The sequence below is a fragment of the Gossypium raimondii genome, chromosome 6 (assembly GCF_025698545.1).
Source record: "Gossypium raimondii isolate GPD5lz chromosome 6, ASM2569854v1, whole genome shotgun sequence".
NCBI classification, from domain to species: domain Eukaryota; kingdom Viridiplantae; phylum Streptophyta; class Magnoliopsida; order Malvales; family Malvaceae; genus Gossypium; species Gossypium raimondii.
In genome coordinates this window covers 59,898,323-59,919,595 of record NC_068570.1, presented here as the reverse complement: position 1 = coordinate 59,919,595, position 21,273 = coordinate 59,898,323, and the positions used below count along the sequence as shown (strand labels likewise).

The following is a 21,273-nucleotide window of genomic DNA, read 5'->3' as shown; positions in this document are numbered from 1 at the left end:
CTCCCAAAAATAGAATATTGACAATTCAGTCACCTTCATAAATATTAAAATTATAAATTAATATAAGGTAGATTTATAAAAAAAATTTAATAACTGGCAATTATATTTTAAACCTCTCAAAAAGTTATAATTCAATTCCACCCCTTTAAAAAAATCTAAATCCACCACTGATTTTAATTTTTGAGTTCTTATTAACCATATTTAAGGATAGAATGAAGAGTCGTCTCTGAAGGTAAGAGGAGATGAAGAGTTTAAGTATGGGAGAGAGGCAGAATTAAAATGAGATCGCTCGACTCTAGTTCCAAACTTCGAGTCTTACATACTCTTAGTCCCTTGTCTCGAAATGCCATGTGTTAGACTACTATTGATGGGTTAGATGCAAATAATAAAGCGATTTCCCACAAAAGGGTTCACTCGTACTACTCCCGAGATTTACTACCTGAACTGATTCGACGAGGTGTAACAAATATCATATTTAAAATATATAAATTTGAGAATTGAGATTTGTATTTCTTTTATGAAAAGGACATTTTGGCATGGAAAGTGTGGGGAAAGGCAGAGCACACACTTGTCCAAACGTTGGAGGGGGGAGGGCCATGAACATTGATAATAATAGACACAAACCACCTTAATTGAATTTTTTTTTCCTAATTTAAATTCGATAAATAAATATTTTTATCGAATATTTGAACTTTGGGTCATCCTAATGTTTCTCTGGAAAAATTTTGGACCACGATAAATAATGACCCAAAAGATGAGTTTTGATTGAGTTAAAGTATCTAGAAGGTCTATACAAGCTTGACTACATATACAATTCTACTATAATGTTAATAATGGGAAGCTCGTATCTTCATACTCGTAAAAGGTGGAAAGCAAGCAGATTTACCTTCCGGCTATCGTTGTAATCGTGACATCATTTGAAGATACAATTTCTTGACCATTAGGAATAGGTTGCTCATCAATGGATCTTCTAAATGAACGATAAGTGGGTTGTCTTGCCTTGGGAAGTGTAGGAGCTTCGCTCTCAAGCATCAACACTACGGTTGCCATCGTCGGCCTATACATTGCCGAGTCTTGCACACACAACATCCCTATATGTATGCATTTCAATGCTTCCTTTGGACAGCACGATTCCTGGATCAAAGGATCAACGATGTACATTGCTTTATCGTCCTCCCAAAGTTGCCATGCCTTGAAAAAAAACAAAATAGTTTAATCAAATTCCATAAAACTAAACAAAATTAACTTTCTTCTTGTTTTCGCTACTTACGTATGCTATAAGACTTGTGTATTCGGATGAGCGAAAGCTTGTATTTCTTCGTCCACTAACGATTTCTAACAATAATACCCCAATGCTATAAACATCTGATTTTATTGAAAACAAGCCTTCCATTGCATATTCAGGTGACATATATCCACTGCAATTTGAGAAAAAAAATATTATACCTATCAGTGAAATTGCTTGAAACTTGAGTTTTTTATGTTGATGCAAAAGGTGGTGTGAAGGAAGCTGAGGTCGATTCACCCTATTTAGGCAAAAACTGGTAAAAGTACCATGGAAGTCTTTGTACTAAAAGTTAGATTGCATTTTGTCCCATCTACTTAAAAAAAGAGCAAATTAATACATGGTCATTTTGTTAAAGGTTTCATCCATTTCTACGATTAAAACTTATCATTGTACATTAATATGAGGTACACATGGCACACCAAGTGTAACTATCTAGTCATCCCATCAACCATGATAGTTTTTAAGAAATGGATGAAAATTTTAACCTAAAAGACTAATTTGCTCTTGGGTTTAACATACATAAACTAATTTACTCATTTTTTGAGTAAATGAGACAAAATTAGAGGTGCTCATGGTAGGCCGGCCTGAAAAAAATTCGGCCCGGCCCTACCACTGAAATATGGGCTTAGAATTTTGCCCAGTGCCGCCCGAAAAATTCATAAGCTCGGCCCACCAGTCCGTTTTTAAATAAATACCAAAAATTATTTTAAAAATTAAAAAAATTAAAAATATATTTTAAAATTAAAAAAATTAAAAAGTATTTTAAAAATTTAAAAATTTTAAAAAGTATTTTAAAAGTATTTTAAAATAAAAAATAAAAATATTTATTATATTCGGTCAAGTAGGGCCCGGCCAAAAAGTGGTGCCCGAGGCCCGGCCCGTTTTTTAATCGGGCCTCATTTTTTTGCTCAAGCCCATATTTCGGGCCTATATTTTTACCCAAATCCTCCCATATTTCGGGCGGACGGACGGCCCGCCCCATGAACACCTCTAGACAAAATGTGATCTAATTCGTAATACAAGAATTTTCATGATGCATTTATCATGAAAAATTGTATTGTATGTGTAGTGGAAGGAGAATTTTAGGGAAGAGGATGGTAAGGATGAAATTCGGAAAAGGGAGTCAATGAGCATGTGTGATTTGGCCACACGTCATCTCCTAATAAGTTTGTTGTTCTCTTCCGTGGTCTCTCGTTAGGTCAGTAATGTAACATAACAAAAGAGACATATATAGGTGGCGGAGCTAAGTGGTTGTGGTACTATAACAAGGTTGTCGGGTGGCAAAGTACATATATGTAACACATATCTATGAACATGTTAGTGCTTACTATGTGCCAACTACTCGAACCGTATTAGCTTCAATTTGGTTACCCCCAAATATTCTAGCCATGCCAAAGTCTGAAATCTTTGGGTTCATTTCAGCATCTAACAAGATGTTGCTAGCCTTTAAGTCTCTATGAATTATTCTAAGCCTCGAATCTCGATGAAGGTAAAGAAGTCCTCTTGCAATGCCTTCGATGATGCCGACTCGGGTTCTCCAGTCCAACACTGCTTGCTTGGCTGCCACAAAGTTTTATGATCATACACGGTACTACAAGAAAAATGAAAAACTAGAGCAACACCAGAAACATACCGAAAAGGAAGTTATCCAAGCTTTTATTGGGCATATATTCATAAATCAACATCTTTTCTTCCCCTTGAATACAGCAGCCCAATAATCTAACAAGGTTCCTATGTTGCAATTTGGCAAGTAGTATAATCTCATTTTTGAACTCCTCTAACCCTTGCCCTGACTGTCTTGAAAGCCTCTTTACAGCTATTTCTTGTCCTCCAGGAAGCTCTCCCTGTTCGATTAAAACAAACGGTAACTGTTATCACGTTCAGAATCGACCCGGGTTTCAGTACGTCTTCCCCATGTTTCCCTATAAACCAACCTTTTCACAGCACAACAAAGGCTAGATAGGTCGGTGGGGTACTCAAAGAAGACAATACTTTCATGACCAAAATCCCAATGTATAGGACAATACGGGCGAGACATACTGAAACCCGGGTTGTTTTGCATTGCCATTATTACAGATTTGTGACACTTACCTTGTATACAGCACCAAAACCTCCCTGCCCAAGTTTATTTTCTTCACAAAAATTATTGGTTGCAGCTGCCACAGTGCTGAAATTGAAAATTGGTAACTCTGGTCGATTAACTTGATTCCCATCTATAAGAATATCAGATGGTCCTGAAAAATCTGCTGAAAATTCCGTGCTAAACTCATTGAAAACGACCGCATCCTTGTCCTTGCAACACACCATTGATGAAACTGCAAACAAACATACTCAAACTCGGATGCAAGTAACGAATACGAGTGTTGAACATGAATTCAAAGTTAACGAGTGGAGTTCCGTACCTTTAAGTTTCTTCTTGTATCTCCATAATAGCCATAGAAATGCCACCAAGAAACACGCTCCCACCATAGAAATTATAACTATCACACCATTAGATATCTTCTTCTTGTCATCTACGTTTGTAAAGTGAAATTCAAAGGTGTTAAACAAGTCATATGTACATAAATGATGGGATTTCACTAATATATCAAACAATCATGTCATGAACAAGAAAAAAAGCAAGTTTCAGGGATCAAAAAGTACCTAAATCGGAATGATTGAGGCGGTAAAAGAACTGTATGGTTCCACTTTGATCAATATGTTGAACATCAACTAAATCTCCAACCCATATCATACATCCAATGCCATAAACATATGCATATGCAGTACATGAACAATTTCCTAAGCAACTTTGTCTACAATCATCTCTGCTCTTTACAGGTACCAATATGTTCGAAAAATCGGGTAACTTCATACACTTCATTCGTTTAAACCCATCCGGTTTACCCCTTTGGCATTCCAGTTCAGTCCTCCGTTCGCACCCGCCGGACCAATTCCCTTTACTCCATTGATCTTCAAACTTTGGCCTAAACCCTTCTAAACAATTACAAGTACTTGAAGAAACAAAGTTATCACATGTTGCATAATTCCCACAATGGTTATAAAGATCACATTTGGTACCAGGTTGTGATAGCAACACAGTCCATTTCTTCCCATCCCACCTCAAATGTCGTTCCGTCCCGTCATAGCCGATACGGAACCGTGACAAAGCCGAAGAGTTCGACGGGTTATACGTAAAATACCGTGTCCCGTTTTCATCAGGCTCTGAAAGCTTGAATCCATACAAGAAACTAGCAGTGTTACTCATGTTAGAAACACCTGTGAAAATCACTGCGTTCCATTGACCACTTCTCCATCTTCTTCTTCCACTTTGATCCCATATTACAATCTGTGGACCTCCATTAGGAATTATTCCAGCACTGTAGTTTCCACATGAAGGATCAATGGCTGATCTCCATGACGTGAAAAAACGAACCTCCCCCATTGATATACTCACAGGTAATTTCATACCAGGCAAAAATGTATCAGTTGGATGATGAAAGCTCTCCCAAATCACCTCACTGGTATCATTATTCAACAACTCCAAATTCCCATTTTTTTGTAATCTTGCAGATGAGGTGTTTGATAAAATACCTGGAACACCAGACGACCAAACAAAATTTCTATCCCCATCAAGAACAACCAAGTTACCATCAATCCCAATCCTCAAAACACCATTTGTGTTAACCATTGGTTTATCTCTATTTGCAACCCAAACAACAGCTTCCATATCAACCTTATACCATATCCCAACATATCTAAACCTTGAATTTTCAGGGCTGAAAAATCCCAATTCGAAAACCCCATCACTAGACACCAACTTGTCACCATCTTTCATCGTTTTACCTTGTCGGATTATATCAGTTCCATAGCAAAACCGAGCTAAACAACATAAAAGAAAGATTAATGAAGAAACAAAAAACGGGGTTTTGTTCTTGGTTTCCATATCATATTCTTTTGAGAAATTGCAGAGATTGTTATTACTTCCTTAGAACAAAAAGAGATGTTAACTATATGCGTACATGAATACAGAATAGTTTGTAAAATTATTCAAAGGGTGTGTCTGGAAAATTATTCCCTCTTTCCACTTTGTGAACCATCAAAATCACTTTTTTACAATGGGAATTGTTAGTGGATTTGAAGTTTTTGACCATGGAAATAGATATCGACAAAGTGATATTTGTTGTTCAAGGAACCTAGCTCTCCACGGCTTCTTCCACCACCAAACTTGGTACATATCTAAGCATGATTCATGTGTTTTATCATGTAAGGGTTAATTTCATCATATGTCCTCAAACCATGATCTAGATTTTAAATTGTTCCCTAAATTTCAATTTTTTTTAATTGAGTTCTAAAAGTATGAGTATCTTATCCATTAACTCATGAGTCGGAGTAAGATTCGATTTTGTTTTATGGTTCATGTTTAGAGTCCTTGGCTGCCCCTCCTAACAATATTGTCTACAAGGTTCGTATATACATTCTCCTCTTAAGAATGCAATGTGCCTTACCATTGCACCCGACCACTTGTTGGTATGTACTTTTCCTTTTACAAGAAGGTAAATATAATCATACTTAATATATTATATTATAAATGTTGTATAATATTATTCACATTTAAGATTTCAACACTTATGAATATCGAAATCATTTAAATCGTACTTTGGGATAAAAAAATTTATAAAATTTAGTAAAACCAAAATAAATAAAATGAAAAATCAAATTGGTTGAAATTAATTAATTAATTAATTAATTTTAGTAAAATTATGATATTAATTTCTTTACTATGCAAAAATTTGAAATTTAATCCATCTACTTAAATTCGACATAATTTGATCGTTGTCATTAAAGTGATGACATGATTTTTTTTATTGTTATTTAGTCGCATGGTCAAGGTCACGCAAAAACAATCAATCACGTTCAACCAATAATAAATTTACAAATTAGTTGAATGCTTAAAGTTGTTTAAAAATAATCCATGGCAACAACTAACAATCTTATCAATTTGAAGCTACTAATACCATTAAAAATAAATGGATCAAATTATGCTAAATTAATGTGAAATGACTAAATCCTAAATTTTTTACATATTAGAAGGACTAAAACCATAATTAAACCAGTTCTAACAAAGGAAAAGCCCCTAAATAAATATAACTTTTAGAGAAAAATCAAGGGGGCTTGCCATTAATAACTATCATGGAAATGGTATGATAGGTCTATCATTTGCAAAGTTTTACCCACATAATACTCCGACATGTATACATCTCATTATTTCCCTTTGAATACCCCACATGTATGCATCTCATTAATTCCCTCTGAAAACTTGGATCATTGATTGTTGCTTCTATCCAATATGTTTGGTCCATTCCACATTTTTCCTGCCTAAAATGGTTAATCAATTATTAGGTGCAAAATACAAATACGGTACAAATATATGTTTCACCAATTATAATGTGAAATCAAATCAATATAAAGTATGTTGAATGAAGAATTGAAAAGAATTAAATTAAACCCACACACGACATACACACATGGTGGGACGAAGACCTACATATAAAAATTGCGCATAGTGAGACTCAAATCCTGAAACTAAAGAACCCAAAGCCTCCGCCTCAACTAACAAGCCAATGCCTTATGAGTAGAGTTTTATAGTTGGATCTTAACTTTTACAAACTTTTGACAATTTGGTACAAAAAATAATTTATAATTAGATCTTTGAAATTGATTTTAAACTTGTTTATGGGTTAAGTTTCAGGTAGGGTTAAACCTAGGTAGGTTTTCTTAGTAGTTTTTGTTCTGACCGATATTAGTTGGAAAATGTATAGCTCAACCCATTCTATTCAAGTTTACTAGACTAATTATTTTAGGATGTAAGTAGTAGACTTGTCCAAGGGTCGGGTAGCTCGCTCGCTAGACTCGAGTTGGGTCGGGCCTGGACAAGGATTTTTACACTTTGGGTCGGGCCAGATTGGCCTGAATTTAATGTAAATAATAAAAATATTTAAAAATTTAAATTTAAATTATATATAATATCAAATAAAAAATATTTTATTATTTTATTAATTTTTAAATAGTAAAATTGACTTTTTTTGGTATATTCGGGCCGGCTCGAAAATGGGCTTGGACTTGACACCCATGGTTTCCTAATTTGGTACGGCACGATATCATAGTGTCACGTCATCAAATGGACTAAAACTGAGAAAAGTTGTCAAGTTTCAAAAGTAATGTTGATAAAAACTGTTTGGAGATTAAGTTGGAAAAAATTATCAAGTTCAGGGACTAAATGGTGTTTTATCACTATTATGAGTTTACACAATTTTAAAATGGTTAATATATATATTGTAGTACTCAAACTTGACAACTTGTACTTGCTTGATATATATATATATATATATATATATATATATTACAACGTGACCTCGATATTTATGGATGTTAAGGTCCATTTGATACGATTCGAGATCAATCTCAAGCTCTAAAGTATGAAATGTTAGTACAAGTACCTCAATACCCATGAAAGTACAAATTCTTTTGCATATCAGAGTTTTTTCCTACTCAAATAAAATGTTGGAGGCATGAGACTCATACTTTACATTTTCTATTCAATAAATGCACGATACCACTGAATAATATTGTGCTACTACAAGCCTTTTAGTCCTGATATGACCTAAACCTAATCTGACTCTGACTCGGCTCATTAACACTTATACCATTTATAACTATAATGTAAATGATATAATTCTTTTTGGTCGGTGTGAGAGTGACCCATAGCAATATTCTCACTATACTTAGCATCAAATTCACTCACTACCGACAAGGTTTTGGTAAAATTTTCCTCACCTAATAGTCCCCCACATGTGCGCATCTCATAAATTTTCCCTTTGAAAAGTCTTTGGACCACACATTGCTAAAAACTAGAAAGGCCAAATTATTTTTGTCTTCATTCCACAATTTTCCCATCACCTAAAATGGTTAAATCAAACTTTTTAGGTATTGGAATGCAAAGTTCTTATTGTTTGGGTCTTTGATTTCTACAAATTTTCAACAATTTGGTATAAAAAAAAAAAGAATTTGCAATTAGACTCTTGTTTTTAGATCTATTCATATTTCATGGGTTAGGCTTTATTCCATTTGGATTTGAGTAAGTTTTTGTGGTTATTGCTTTTGCTCATGTCGATTGCGAAATATGGACCAAATTGAAAAGTGACAGATGATTTTTAAGATATGAGTAGTGAGTGTTAGTCTTTTTAGATAAAGGGTTAGAGTTTTTTTTTACAAAAAAAAAAAATACATGATAAGTACAAATTAAATACAAAGGTTAAATCTCGTTATTAGCCATTGTACTTTATGAAAGTTGTGTATTTAGTTCATATATTTTAGTTGATCAATTTTAGTCCTTGTACTGCTCATATTGATCAATTTTAGTTTTGACACAAACTATAACAGTTAAATCTATTTTGAAACTTAAGTCTTGATATAAATGACAGTTGTCGAAACCTTTTTTTTTTTTGAAGTTTGAAAAATGGGAATCGATTTTGAAAATGGAGTCGCCGCCGATCATTTATTAAAGTGTGATCGACTCACTTTGAAAATGATTTTGGTCTGCGAAATTTGAGAAAACAAGTTCGGGAGTCGGTTACGCACGAGGAAGGGTTAGCACCCTCGTAACGCCCAAATTTGGTACCGAATCGATTGTTTAATATCTTAGTGTCAAAAATTTGAAAAGATTTTTAAATACGATCCTTCAAAAAGGAAATTTAAATAAAATGAATTGGGTGATAAGACTCGCTTATTTCAAAGAGATAAATTGTTACACTCAGTAAGTTAGAGTACAACATTTTAAATCCTCAAAATTAAGTTTACCTCTTGACTTTTAAAACTTATGCATTTTGAGAAGGATATCTGATTATTTTGGTCAAATGAGAAAATGAAAACCCAGTAAGTTAGGGCTCGATTTCACAACATTCCCAAATATCGAATATTGCCTTTATTTTCATTTATTAGAAAAACCCTTGTCTCGAGAGAACATCATGTCATATCCAATGCGTTAGGATACAACGTGTCGAATTCCCGAGAATGAGCTTTTTATTTACGTTTTAATTAAAAGGGATATTTTAGATTCGACGAGGAAAATTGGAAGCCAATACGTTAGGGCTCGATTCTTTCGAAGATTCCAAATACCGAACTTTGCGTTATCTTGAAAGTTTTTGAATAAAATGATTTTGATACTTAAGTAGAATATAATCTTTTGACGAATAAAACGCAATGGGATGACAATATATTGCGAAAGAAAAATTCGTAAGCTAAATGTAAGCTAATGAGCAACAAGGAATCAATAAAATACAAATAAACAATACAACATACATAAGAATACGAATCATATATCACATAGTATATTAACATTCAAAGGCTAATGAATATAAAATCAATCAAAGCACCAAACAAATTAACACAGATGAAATTGTACAAGTTTTAAAAATAACTTAAGAAATATGAAAGAAAGGAAATTATAATTCAAATAAATTTAAAAGAAATAATATATACATATATAAGAATTTGAAATAAATCAAAATTATAGTTAAAATAAATATCAAATGGTATAATAGCATCCAAATAATTTTTAAAAAATATTATAATTAAAGAAAATAACATATATTTATTAATTTAAATAAATAATACTTGTAGAAATAAACAAAGTTGAGTATTATCATCTACAAAAGTTTTGAAATCATGTAATATAATAATAATAAATATGAAGAAAGATAAATAAAAGATATAACTAATATAAAAACATAAGAATACTAGTAAATACTAAAAAATTTATAAAATTAAACAGAATACTAAAAATAATAGTAAACATAACAAAAAAAAAGATTTAAATTAAAATGAAGATATTTGAAGGTTTAAAGTTGCAATCGATTCAAACCCAAGGGACTAAAGTAGCAATTAAACGCATGGATTTGGGCATTCAATCCTAACAATGGAAACGACGCTGCACAACTGTGGATTAAATTGAAATCAAAATAAAAATGCGGTAACAATTTTAAAAAATTTAAAAGGAAACCGAATCGAAATGAAAGCCAATGCGGAGGGACGAATATGAAAATTTCCCCTTAATTTCAAAAGGCGCGGATCCTCCCCGAATCAAGTCGGATCACCGGGTCAAGGCACCAAACGATGCCGTTTTTGAAAACATTTAAAAACAAAAAAAAAAACCTAAATCTAAAGGTTTTCATTCAAAATGGCGGACGAAAGGGAGAGCGCCGCTTGGTTTTTCATCTCCTGTCGCAGCTCAACCTTTCAGATCCCCTTCTGCTCCGATTGCGACGAGAGAAACAGGGATCCGACCATCGCACTATGAAGGTAAACTCTCATCCTTAAACCTCTCTTTTTCTTTGTTTAGTGTATTCGTAAAGAAGCAAAAGAGAAAGAAAACAATGAAGGAAAAACGAAAAGAAAAAAAAATGAATATACCTCTCAAATCTTCTGTTTTTTTCAAAAAAAAAATTTGTATTCAATATTTGTCCGTGTGTGTACAAATGAGAAGCAAAAGAGAAAAGAAAAATCCCCCTTTACAATATCTGATATCTGGCCTTATATTGCCGAAAAATCAAAAGAAATAATCAAAATCTCAATTTTTTACAACTACTATCTGTCCTTTTTTTTTGGTGTTGCGTTGTTCGTCTTTTGTTTGTTGCAGGAATGGTCGTACGATGACGTGGCGCGGTGCAATACGTGAAGGCGTGGTACGTGGCGGTGGCGCACGTGCAAGGGCAGAGGCTACTGTTGCGGCGGCTCGCGCTGGAAGCTGCTAGGGATTGCTGCTGTGCATTGTGGTGTTGGGCCGCTTCGTGATTGGGCTAGGGTCTAGGCAAATTGGGTTTAAATTTTAATCGGCCTTAGTGGGTTAGCATTTAAGCATTTGGGCCACTGTATTGGGTTGATTTTGGACCTGCTATTGTAATAAAAAACTGAACATTTTATTTATTTTATACATATATATTTTTTATATTTTGTTTTTAATACTTGGGCTCGGGCCGGGCAAAATTTGGGTATTACAACAGTCATTAATCAATTATCTTATTAGTGAGTAATATGTGAAAATAACAAGTTAACATGGCATTACACATATGATAATATGTTTTCTGCATCAGATCTTGGAAATTGCATAACTTAACTTAATGAATGTAACAATTATCGTTTAGTGAGGATTAAAATTTTATATTCTGAAAGGTATAGAGACTAAAAATGAGTATAGTTGTACAGGGAGTAAATCCACAAGTTTTGTATAGTACAAGGAGTAATAATAGATTTAACCTAATTACAAATATACGTTCAACCAACTACAATGTAAAATCCAATCGATACAATACACAGCGGACGAATAACCACACAAAAACAAACTAATATGAAAAGAATGGACAAAACCCACACAAGACATAAGGACAAAACCCACACAAGACATAAGAGAAACCTACACATTGCAAATAGTTTCAAAATCTAAAACCTCAACTTTTGTCAATTGTAACAAGACTTCATTAACATGGATTAGAGCTTTTAAGCTATAAGCATTAGATTAATGAGGGACATGATTATTATATAAAAGAAAAAAAAAACATTAAGTAAATATATTTGGGCCTTATTGGGCTTGGGCCTTGTTGGGCTTGGGCCTATTAAGTTGATACCCATTTTAATGTCCTTGTTGATGCTTAAAGTGGGTAAAAAATATAACATAAGTTTTTGTACTAAAAGTTGGATTGTATTTTATCGCATTTATTCAAAAAATGAATAAATTAGACCTTATATTTTAAATCAAAGAACAAATTAGTCCTTTTAATTAAAATTACTATCCATTTCTACAGTTAAAAACTAGTGTAGCTAACAAAGTAGCCAGACAGTTATACATGGCGTGTCACGTGTACCTTATGCCGATGTACAAGGATCAATTTTTAACAATAAAAATTAATGAAATTTTTAACAGAAATATCAATTCGCTTTTTAATCTAACATACAAAGATTAACTTGCTCATTTTTTAAGTAAAAAAATAAAATACAATCCAACTTTTAGTGCAAAGGAATAATAAAAGAATTGGACTTACGTACTCTAAAAAGTTCATAAAGTGCTTATCGTCTTGAAAACTTGAGTTTTCTTTCACTAGCAATCTTTAGAGTCAAGATCTCAAAGCTGAAAACATCGGATTCTCTGAAAATTGTCCTTTCATGATCTATTCGGGTATGATATAATCATTATATTTCATCATTCGAATGTTAGATGATTTATTTTAGATTAATCATCATTAGAACGTCAAATGATTTATTTTAGATTAAAATTTAATGAAAAGATCTTAGAAACTGGTAAAGAAACATTAGATTAGAATAATATTTGATGCATTGTTAGTGTATGTGTCTCATGCATAATTATTGAACAATAACATAATACATTATCCTTAAATAAAAACAAAAAAATGTGAAGAATTTATAAATAATTACAAATTGTTTATTTAAATGTAATTGAATATAAAATAAAATATTAAATTATGCCAAATTAAAGTATAAGAATCGGAATTTTTTTTTCTTTAAAAATGACAAGAGAAAAAAAGATGTGAAGATGCTCTAACCAAGAGAAAAATATCAAGGCTCTTTGTAGATTTGACATGAACTCATAAACGAGCATCTTTTCTTCCCCGTCATTGCAAATTCCAAGGAGCCTTACTAAATTCCGATGTTGAAGTTGAGATATCATAATTGCCTCGTTGAACTCCACCTGATATTTTATTACACCAATGTAATTAAATTATTAGTAAATTTACGTTTTGATAACTTAATTTCAAAATGTTACAAAGCGCTAAACAAAATTATATACAACTTTAAATAATTTATAAACACAAAAACTATATTTATTATTTACAACTTTTAAAAATCCATTTTTTTTATTTTGTATGAGAAATCAATGTTTGGTAATTACATTTGATTTCAACTAAGTTCAAATTGGATCTCTATCACGAGGGGAAGATCTTTCAACATTGTGTTCTCTATCCACAAGACTCAAACTCGTGACTTTACTTAAAGAAAATCAAGTTCCTTATCACTCGACGCAGCATTTTAAATTTACATCCAACTCGTGACTTTACTTAAAGAAAATCAAGTTCCTTATCACTCGACGCAGCATTTTAAATTTACATCCAATTCATTCAACATTGGTAAAATTTAAACAAAATTACCATGCCATTATTGCCACAAATATAATCAAATAATTACTGTCCCGACCGAGAGATCCGACCCTGAGCCATGTCCGACCTGCTTCGACCCAGTTCCTTCCCACCCGGAACCACCATTCCTGGGTAAACTTGCATAGGACCCGAATTTCTAACACCATAATATACAGGTTGTTTCTCATCATGAGCCACACTCCATGTCGGGTCATAAGGATCCACGGGTGGTGCTTGCCCGTATGTTTGACCCGCACCATGAACTTGTTGATGATATCCTACGGGTACTTGACCCGATGAATTCGGATACTGCTGGACATACTGTGTACGGATTTGAACGGGTTGAGGTTGACCCTGATGATTTCCGGGTTGTACATGACCCGGAACATAATAAACGGGTATTTGTTGTACGGCAGGAGCAGAATAATGAGAATCCGGAACATAATGATGCCACATCGGAGTACCCGAATATGTGGTCGGTTGCGAAACGGGTTGCTCCACGAAACTATCCGTTTGACTTTGCTTTGACTTCAAAACCGGTTCAGGGTTATCCGGTTTAGTCACTGAAGGTACAACAGTAGCTGATGACGCGGAACAAAAAGGAGAAGAAGAAACAACCGGGGCAGGAGAACCGGGATCCGAAACCGAATTATTATCATGCAAAAGCTGGCGTGTCCTTAATTTCGGGTCACGAGGTTGGATCTCATCGGAGTTCTCCAACCCGAATAAATAATCGGGCACTTCGGATACAATCGATGAAGCCTCGGATCGTAGACGTTCAAGCCTCGAAGCATCGGCGGCCGCGCCGCCGTTAAGTGCGTCTAAGAACCAGTTTTCACGATTAACCGAGCCGTCCAGAAGTGAGCTGATACTACTGGCTCGTGACTCATCATCGCCGTTAGAGAAAAGAAAAAGCCGAAGCCGAGCCAGTTGTCGAGGGTTTTGATTCTGCGCTAGCCGATCATATTCTTCCATCATATTCTCGAGATCTTCATCGGTAGTCACTGAAATCAAAGCATCAAGATCCTCATTCGGAAACTGATACTTAACACTCACGTTGCCAATTCCTAAAACAAAATTCAAAAAAATCAAAATAAATGTAAATTCAAAAATATTCAAATTTCAAAATTCAAAAATCAGAGTTTAGTGGATTTGCCTGAGAGTTTAGAGAGTTTAGTGATGAACGATGAGAAAGAGGTGAAGCGATGAAAGGCGACGATACGAGTATCACCGCCGACGTAACGGAGCTGATTGTCATGCGGACGAGGTAAGATCTTACCACCGAAACTACACATGAACCGTACACGTATATGACCGTCTTGAGAAGCATGGTGTTCGGAGCGCGGAGAGGATGCGACGGAATCCGTGGCGGAATCTAGCTCATAGAGGTGGTGCGATGACGACATGTTTATTGAGTTGGTAGTGGTAGTTACCTGTTATAATTTAGAAAACAGTTTCTTTTTTTGGTGGGAGACTGAAATGCTGAATAAATAAGGAGAACTGGCTGTGAGATCAGAAAATGACAGACGAATCTGGACCCTTTATTCCACTTTTGGTTTGGGATGTTCCCACATGACGTGGATAAACGGATGGTGATGGTTGAGTGTTTGCCTTGATGAATAGGGCACTAAATCATGGAATGCAACAAAAGCCAATCGTTAAGTCGGCGGTGGTGGGGGCCGCGGAAACAAATCATGCAAGGGAGAACCAATTGCTTTTGTAAACAAAACGTTGATGATGAAAAATATTCCTCACAAAATAAGACAATGGAAACCAACTCCCGAACCAAATTGCATTTCGCTCTTTTTATTCAAAAATAAATAAATAAATAAAATTTTATACATTAAATTAAATAATAAATTAGTTATTTTTATTAAAAATTTCATTTATTTTTTACTGTTAAAAATTAGTGTGATTGATAAAATAACCAAACAGTTAAATATAACGTACCACGTGTACCACATACTGACACATAAGAACCAGTTTTTAATAGTAAAAATGGATGAGATTTTTTACAGAATGGCAAACTTGCTCTTTAATTTAACATACAATGACTAATTTTCCTCTTTTTTAAAAGATGAGACAAAATGCAATCCGACTTTTAGTACAATGGCCTCCTTGATACTTTTAGCATTGAATCCTAATTCCTCTCGGTTTTGCCTTGGTGGTAAATAATATACTGGTGCTCATAAGTAATTCAAGTTCGACTCGAAAAAATTAAGATTTGGTTTGCTAATTATCAAGCTAAGCTTCAACCATTGATCAAGCTGAATTCGAGCATCGTAATACTCAACTTGAATGGCTCATGAGCTTAATCAAACTTTTTATTTTATCTTATATTATGAAATTACATGTTTACCTTTATTATATAGAAAAACCTTTAGTATGAACGACATTAGCCAAACTTGAGCATAAAAATTGATAAATGAGCTTAATTGAGCTCTTGAGTAGTTTAATTTAGTCTCAACTCAAGTTTAGGCTTAAAATTTGATGTTCGATCAAGCCTCAGATATTGAGTCGAGTTCGATCTTGTCACTATTCAAAATTCGACTTGACTCGATTAGACCCTAATTTTGCCTAGGCCTCAAGATTTTGACAACGTAAATAATTTTAGCTTAATATTCTCATTGTTAATATTTTTCGTTAAAAATTGCCTCCTATCAAAGTTTTCTTATTGAATTTATAATGATTTGCTTCTAAAATTTGTATAATTACACAACTGCGTTGAAAATGAAATTTGATGGAAAATATTGACGTTATCAATAATTAGACTTAATTTTGACAATTTAAGTACGGAACTAAATTTCAATCTTCTATTAAGTATAATAACTAACGACATATTTTAATAGTTTTTCTAAGATTTAAAACGTTAACTACACCATTAGTCATTAATCAATACAAATAGTCTAAATTTAATTATTATAAGCATGTATTATGTATTTTTTTAACATTAATCTCATTATAGGTTCTTATCATTTGCTCTTTTCAATACAAAACCTAAAACTACCCATAGCCAGGGGTGAGTATTCGATCGAGTCGAGTTGAATCGAGTCAAAAAATTTCAAGTTAGTTGAGTTGATGAATCCTATTTTAGCAACCGAACTCAATTTGATTTTTTTTCAAATCGAATCAAATCGAGTCAAAAAATTTTGAGTCAAGTCGAGTTAACGAATCCTATTATTTATACTCAATGTTGCGTTTACATGGATCGATTATTTAACTAGTAGACAAAGTATAAGATTATTTTAACTACATAAACAATATAATAATTTTGCCTTTTAACTTAATGAGTAAACATTTATCAAAACGACGAGTTTTTCGAATCGAATTGGATTTTACTCACCCCTACCCATAGCATTTCCTCAACCCTTAAATAGGAGGATAATGCACTTCAGCACACTCAAACCCACGTCCTTTTTCATTGGCAACAATATCAATACCAATGAACTAAGACTCAATCGACAACTTAAGCATGTATTATGCATTTTTTTTAACATTAATCTCATTATAGGTTCTTACCATCTACTCTTTTTGATACAAAACATAAAACTACCCATAGTCCCTCGAACTTAAATAGAAAGATAATGCACTTCAATGCACTCGAACCTACATCATCCTGCACTGACAACAATATCAATACCTGTAACAGCCGAATTTTCAGTAGTGTCAAACAGTGATTTAAGATCACTAAATTCGATGAAAAAGTTAGAAAATTTTATTATAAGTGGACGAGGCATAGACACGAAAATCACGGTTTGTATTACTATAATTCAAATCTATTTATTATTAATTGTTATATTTTAATTAAAATGCATGGTAAGTAAAATTAGGTAATGCTTCGTAACCCGGTTCCAGCGACGGATACGGGTTAGGAGTGTTACAATACCAATCGAACTAAAACTCAATCCGCAACTTAAACATGTATTATGCATTCTTTGAAATTATTAGACAATAAGTAACAATATAAGCAATGACATGTTGTTATTATTATGTTATTGACAAGTTGGGGGACGGTGGAAAGGACATCAACATGTTTTATAGCTAGCTTGGCCGGTGGCTTTTCAAAGACAATGACCTTTGCCTTCAATGCAGGTTGACCTATCATATTATGAAGAAAAAAAAAAGTTGAAAAATTATATGTAAATACCTTAATATATAATAAAAGTCCGGTTCTGTTATTAATCTATGTACTATGTACTTTTTAAATTTTAAAATTCGGCTTTTATTAAAATGATTACAATTAAATTTAGAACGAGCCCATTAAATTTTTGGGAAGCCTACTTAAAATTTTCAAAAATTTCAGAGGGATCTAATAGGCTTAATAAGGATTTATAAAAATTTTGGGTGTTTAATTAATTATTTTTTTTTAAAAAAATAGAATTAAGAGGATTAATAAATTTTGAAGGATATAATTAAAATTTTAAAACCTTTGGAAGGCGTAATTAGAATTTTTAAAAATTTTGAGAGGACCTAATTAAAATTTTAAAATGCTTATTGTAAGTTTTTCTAAAAAAAGTTGGAGGCAGGGGACAAGTCCTCCCCTTAGAATAGTAGGGATACATAACTGTCTCACTAGTTGGGCGGATGGCAATTGGCACCTCCAAATCACTCACCAGATTTTGTCAACCCAAGCAACCTGATTAGATCAGGATCCTAAAATTAGTTTCAAATGACTTCAAAAAAAAATTTAAAGAAAAGTAGAAACTTCAAGCCGAGGCATATTCCACAATCACAATGTCATCATGCCAAAAATAAAACTTAGTTCTCACCTCGGGAGCAAAACCCTCTATGTGATCCTTCTCCTTTTGCAAAACACCTGGAGATACAAAAAGAGGGAAATAGCAGTTCTTGACTTTCATTTTCTTGATTTCCGCATCAAAGAACGTCTACAATTTCACACGACGGATAGGTTAATCACGAAAGGGAGGAAAGGAAACAAAGATCAAAGATTAGCATCCATAACTAATTTTTTCCTTATAATCAATTAAAACTTCAACTTATTTACTATATAAAATGCAATATAGAAAGATCATATGACTCACTTGCATGTTCTCCCAGATTGACATTGCCCATGGCCTAAGAATATAACATCCAGAGATGTCATAGTACTCAATCATTTCACCATTGACAACAACCTAAAAAAAAGCCAAAATGAGTATACAATAATAAGATATTAAGATCCCAATTTAGTATAACAAGCACTAAATCATTGCATAATTGCTACAAAACATACCTCAGAGTACCATTCCCCAAAATTCTCATCCTTGGTGAAGGAAAGACCCAAACCAGTCTCCTTCTTCACTTCCTTCTTTTTCCCTCCTACAACAACAAAGCATTCGCAAACATAGAAACCATCACACCTTCATGCATGCATTTACAATAAAATCTATCCAAAACAAGCCCCAAAAAAAACGTACCACCGCCAGACTTTTTCTTCTCCCCTCCAGCCATATGTTCAACTTCAAATAAAAAAATACAAATAAAACATAAAATTAGAATAATTAAAAACAGTGTACCTCACTCAGTTCCAAAGCTAATATCCCTATTAAGGCAAAATAAAATCCACTATCCTAGTATTTACACATATTGCTAAAGTCTTAACCGTGTGAAAGTTCCTATTCTTAAGCAATTATCAATTACTTTTACTGCATTGACTGACTTTCAGATCAGAGATTTGGAAGTGATTTTTTTTTTCCCTGGAGTATCCAAAAACCAATATGCTTTGACATTTTAAAGAAAGAGTATGCAGCATTCAGTAAGGGTGAGCAATCAGTTAAATTAACCGACCCGACCGACTTGAAGTGCCATAACCGACTTAACTTCAGTCGGTCCGGTTGGTTAACCGACATTTTTTTTTTTTGAGACAGAGAGACAATGTATATTTTCATAGCCAATAAAAATAAGCTACTGCCAAATTCTACTTCAACCACATTAAATTTTTCCTACTACCAAATTTAAATTCAACATAAACATTTAGCATACTGCGAAATTGAATTCCAAAATACAAATGAAAATGTTCCAACTACAAAAGCATTCTAAAGCCAACAAATACAATTGCCTACCAATTGCCAAGATTAGCACCAATTTGGCAATTTCCCTACAAAGCGCCATTATGCTACAAAATACAAGCAATAGCGGCAAATGAAATTGCCTACTGCCAACAAAAGCATTTTAATGAAATTTTTACAATTGTTCCAACTACACCAACATTCTAATGCCAACAATTGCCCACTGCCAATAACCACCAAAAAAAAAATTTCAAAGCCCACAAAAAATTAAGGTATAGAAATACCTTAAAGAATCTGAAAGAGGGAGGCCGAATTGTAAGATGAAGATGCCGCCGTTTGGAGAAGACTAATGGAACGATGAGGGAGACTAAGCAGTGTGAGGTGTTTGTTTAGGGTTTTCTTTCTTCTTCGTTTTCTTTTTAGATTTGTTTATTTTGATTATGTTATTTCTTATTGGGCTGTGTTAGTGTTAGTTAGTTGTAAATTATTGGGTTGGGATTTGATATATTTATATAAATATTTTAAATTATTATTATTAAGTTGGTTGGTTCGGTTATGGATTAATATCGATTTTTTATTTTTTTAAACATTAATTGTTTTTATTATATATTTTCTTTTGATAGAATGTCTAGAACTACCCATATCGTTTCTCAACCTTTAAATGAGATAATAATGCGCTTTAGCGCACTCAAACACACATCCTTCTACATCGGTAACAATGTCAATCGAATTAAGACACAATCAACTTTGATTTTTTTATATAATTGTTATTGTTCTCAATAAAATTCCATATCCAAGTTGAAATCATAACTTCAAATTTTGATATTTTTCATACGTTATTTTAAAAGGAGACAATGCTAGTTGTCAAGTATTAATGATGTCAACCTAATTTAATACAGAATCAACTATTATACTATCCTTACAAGATAAAAATAAATAAAGGGTAGCTTCTGTATCAAGCAGATAGAAGAGGTACGGACAAGGGCGAAACTAGAAATTTGCTTTAAGAGATTAAAGATAAATCGTAAATTTAAAGGGTCATTATTTGCCCCCTTTACGTTTGCCTGTGAATATATATATATATATATATATATATATATATTTATATAATGCTTAAATTAAATATTTAGTAATTATACTTTAATTTTGGATAATTCGGTTTTCTATTTTATAATGCTATTAATTAATCTATTACCCTAAATTATTTTAGCTAAAATGATTAAGCGAGAAAAAAACTTTTATAATAAAAAAGCATGTAAACAATGTTTTCAATAGACATAATTATTTATTTAACCTTCAAATTTTACGAAAAATAAAAATTATTTTAGCCTTGTATTTAATTTTTCTGTTAAAATAAACTTATGTTATTTGTCAAATCACCCAAAAATGGATGGAAAAATTAGCAGATACTTTGTTGACATGGCATACATGTGAATTGTCACATGAATGCCATGTCAGCAACCTTTGTTAATAGTAGTATATGTTAACTCTGTTAAAATTTGGATTTATTTGATTCCTTTTAATAATATAGGTATTAAATTTATCCATATAATAATAAGGGACTAATCTTAATCCTTTCTTATAACAAAGGGACCTAACAAATATATTCACCAATTTGCTATTTCTTACACAATGAGATGAAATTTCAAAGTAATTTACTGTGAAAATTAAACCATTTTAGTCTGTTTTTCTTTACACGTTTTGTCCATAAGTTTTCTTATGGTTTGAATCTAAATGATGTCAAAGTCAATTGGTTGATTTTTTTTTAGCCTTCCACGTTTATTTTTTTTAT

The 21,273-nt window shown here is 32.9% G+C and overlaps 3 protein-coding genes across 6 annotated transcripts; all 3 read right to left on the bottom strand.

The window, feature by feature from the left end:
* Nucleotides 1-615: 615 nt before the first annotated feature.
* On the bottom strand, nt 616-5,473 carry LOC105772407 (G-type lectin S-receptor-like serine/threonine-protein kinase B120). Its single transcript, XM_012593680.2, has 7 exons — nt 3,932-5,473; nt 3,691-3,801; nt 3,380-3,603; nt 2,922-3,132; nt 2,617-2,848; nt 1,271-1,418; nt 616-1,191 (listed from the first exon to the last, which is right to left on the bottom strand). The coding sequence occupies exons 1-7, from the start codon at nt 5,211-5,213 to the stop codon at nt 883-885; spliced, it is 2,517 nt and encodes an 838-aa protein (XP_012449134.1). The 5' UTR covers nt 5,214-5,473; the 3' UTR covers nt 616-882.
* Nucleotides 5,474-12,732: 7,259 nt separating this feature from the next.
* On the bottom strand, nt 12,733-14,945 carry LOC105772410 (uncharacterized). 2 transcript variants are annotated; one of them, XM_052632750.1, is made up of 3 exons: nt 14,630-14,945; nt 13,486-14,540; nt 12,733-13,028 (listed from the first exon to the last, which is right to left on the bottom strand). In XM_052632750.1, the coding sequence occupies exons 1-2, from the start codon at nt 14,877-14,879 to the stop codon at nt 13,519-13,521; spliced, it is 1,272 nt and encodes a 423-aa protein (XP_052488710.1). In that variant the 5' UTR covers nt 14,880-14,945; the 3' UTR covers nt 12,733-13,028; nt 13,486-13,518. The 2 variants fall into 2 exon arrangements, with proteins under 2 accessions (XP_052488710.1, XP_012449136.1); XM_012593682.2 differs by lacking the exon at nt 12,733-13,028 and having other exon boundaries at nt 13,137-14,540.
* Nucleotides 14,946-16,921: 1,976 nt separating this feature from the next.
* On the bottom strand, nt 16,922-19,944 carry LOC105774839 (proline--tRNA ligase, cytoplasmic). Of its 3 annotated transcripts, none has more exons than XM_052632272.1 (7): nt 19,766-19,944; nt 18,891-18,932; nt 18,707-18,792; nt 18,516-18,608; nt 18,243-18,359; nt 18,039-18,109; nt 16,922-17,113 (listed from the first exon to the last, which is right to left on the bottom strand). In XM_052632272.1, the coding sequence occupies exons 2-6, from the start codon at nt 18,922-18,924 to the stop codon at nt 18,083-18,085; spliced, it is 357 nt and encodes a 118-aa protein (XP_052488232.1). In that variant the 5' UTR covers nt 18,925-18,932; nt 19,766-19,944; the 3' UTR covers nt 16,922-17,113; nt 18,039-18,082. The 3 variants fall into 3 exon arrangements, with proteins under 3 accessions (XP_052488232.1, XP_052488233.1, XP_012452863.1); XM_052632273.1 differs by having other exon boundaries at nt 16,922-17,117; nt 18,042-18,109; XM_012597409.2 differs by lacking the exon at nt 16,922-17,113 and adding an exon at nt 17,369-17,571 and having other exon boundaries at nt 19,766-19,942.
* Nucleotides 19,945-21,273: the final 1,329 nt, after the last annotated feature.

Coding starts and splice junctions, on each gene's coding strand:
- LOC105772407 (XM_012593680.2), bottom strand. CDS start 5,213: ATGGAAACCAAGAACAAAACCCCGTTTTTTGTTTCTTCATTAATCTTT. Junction 3,802..3,931: donor CCTCAATCATTCCGATTTAG/GTACTTTTTGAT, acceptor TTACAAACGTAG/ATGACAAGAAGAAGATATCT. Junction 1,192..1,270: donor ACACAAGTCTTATAGCATAC/GTAAGTAGCGAA, acceptor TTTTTTTTCAAG/GCATGGCAACTTTGGGAGGA.
- LOC105772410 (XM_052632750.1), bottom strand. CDS start 14,879: ATGTCGTCATCGCACCACCTCTATGAGCTAGATTCCGCCACGGATTCC. Junction 14,541..14,629: donor TAAACTCTCTAAACTCTCAG/GCAAATCCACTA, acceptor ATTTTGTTTTAG/GAATTGGCAACGTGAGTGTT.
- LOC105774839 (XM_052632272.1), bottom strand. CDS start 18,924: ATGGCTGGAGGGGAGAAGAAAAAGTCTGGCGGTG. Junction 18,609..18,706: donor TTGGGGAATGGTACTCTGAG/GTATGTTTTGTA, acceptor GCTTTTTTTTAG/GTTGTTGTCAATGGTGAAAT. Junction 18,110..18,242: donor TAGAGGGTTTTGCTCCCGAG/GTGAGAACTAAG, acceptor TGATCTAATCAG/GTTGCTTGGGTTGACAAAAT.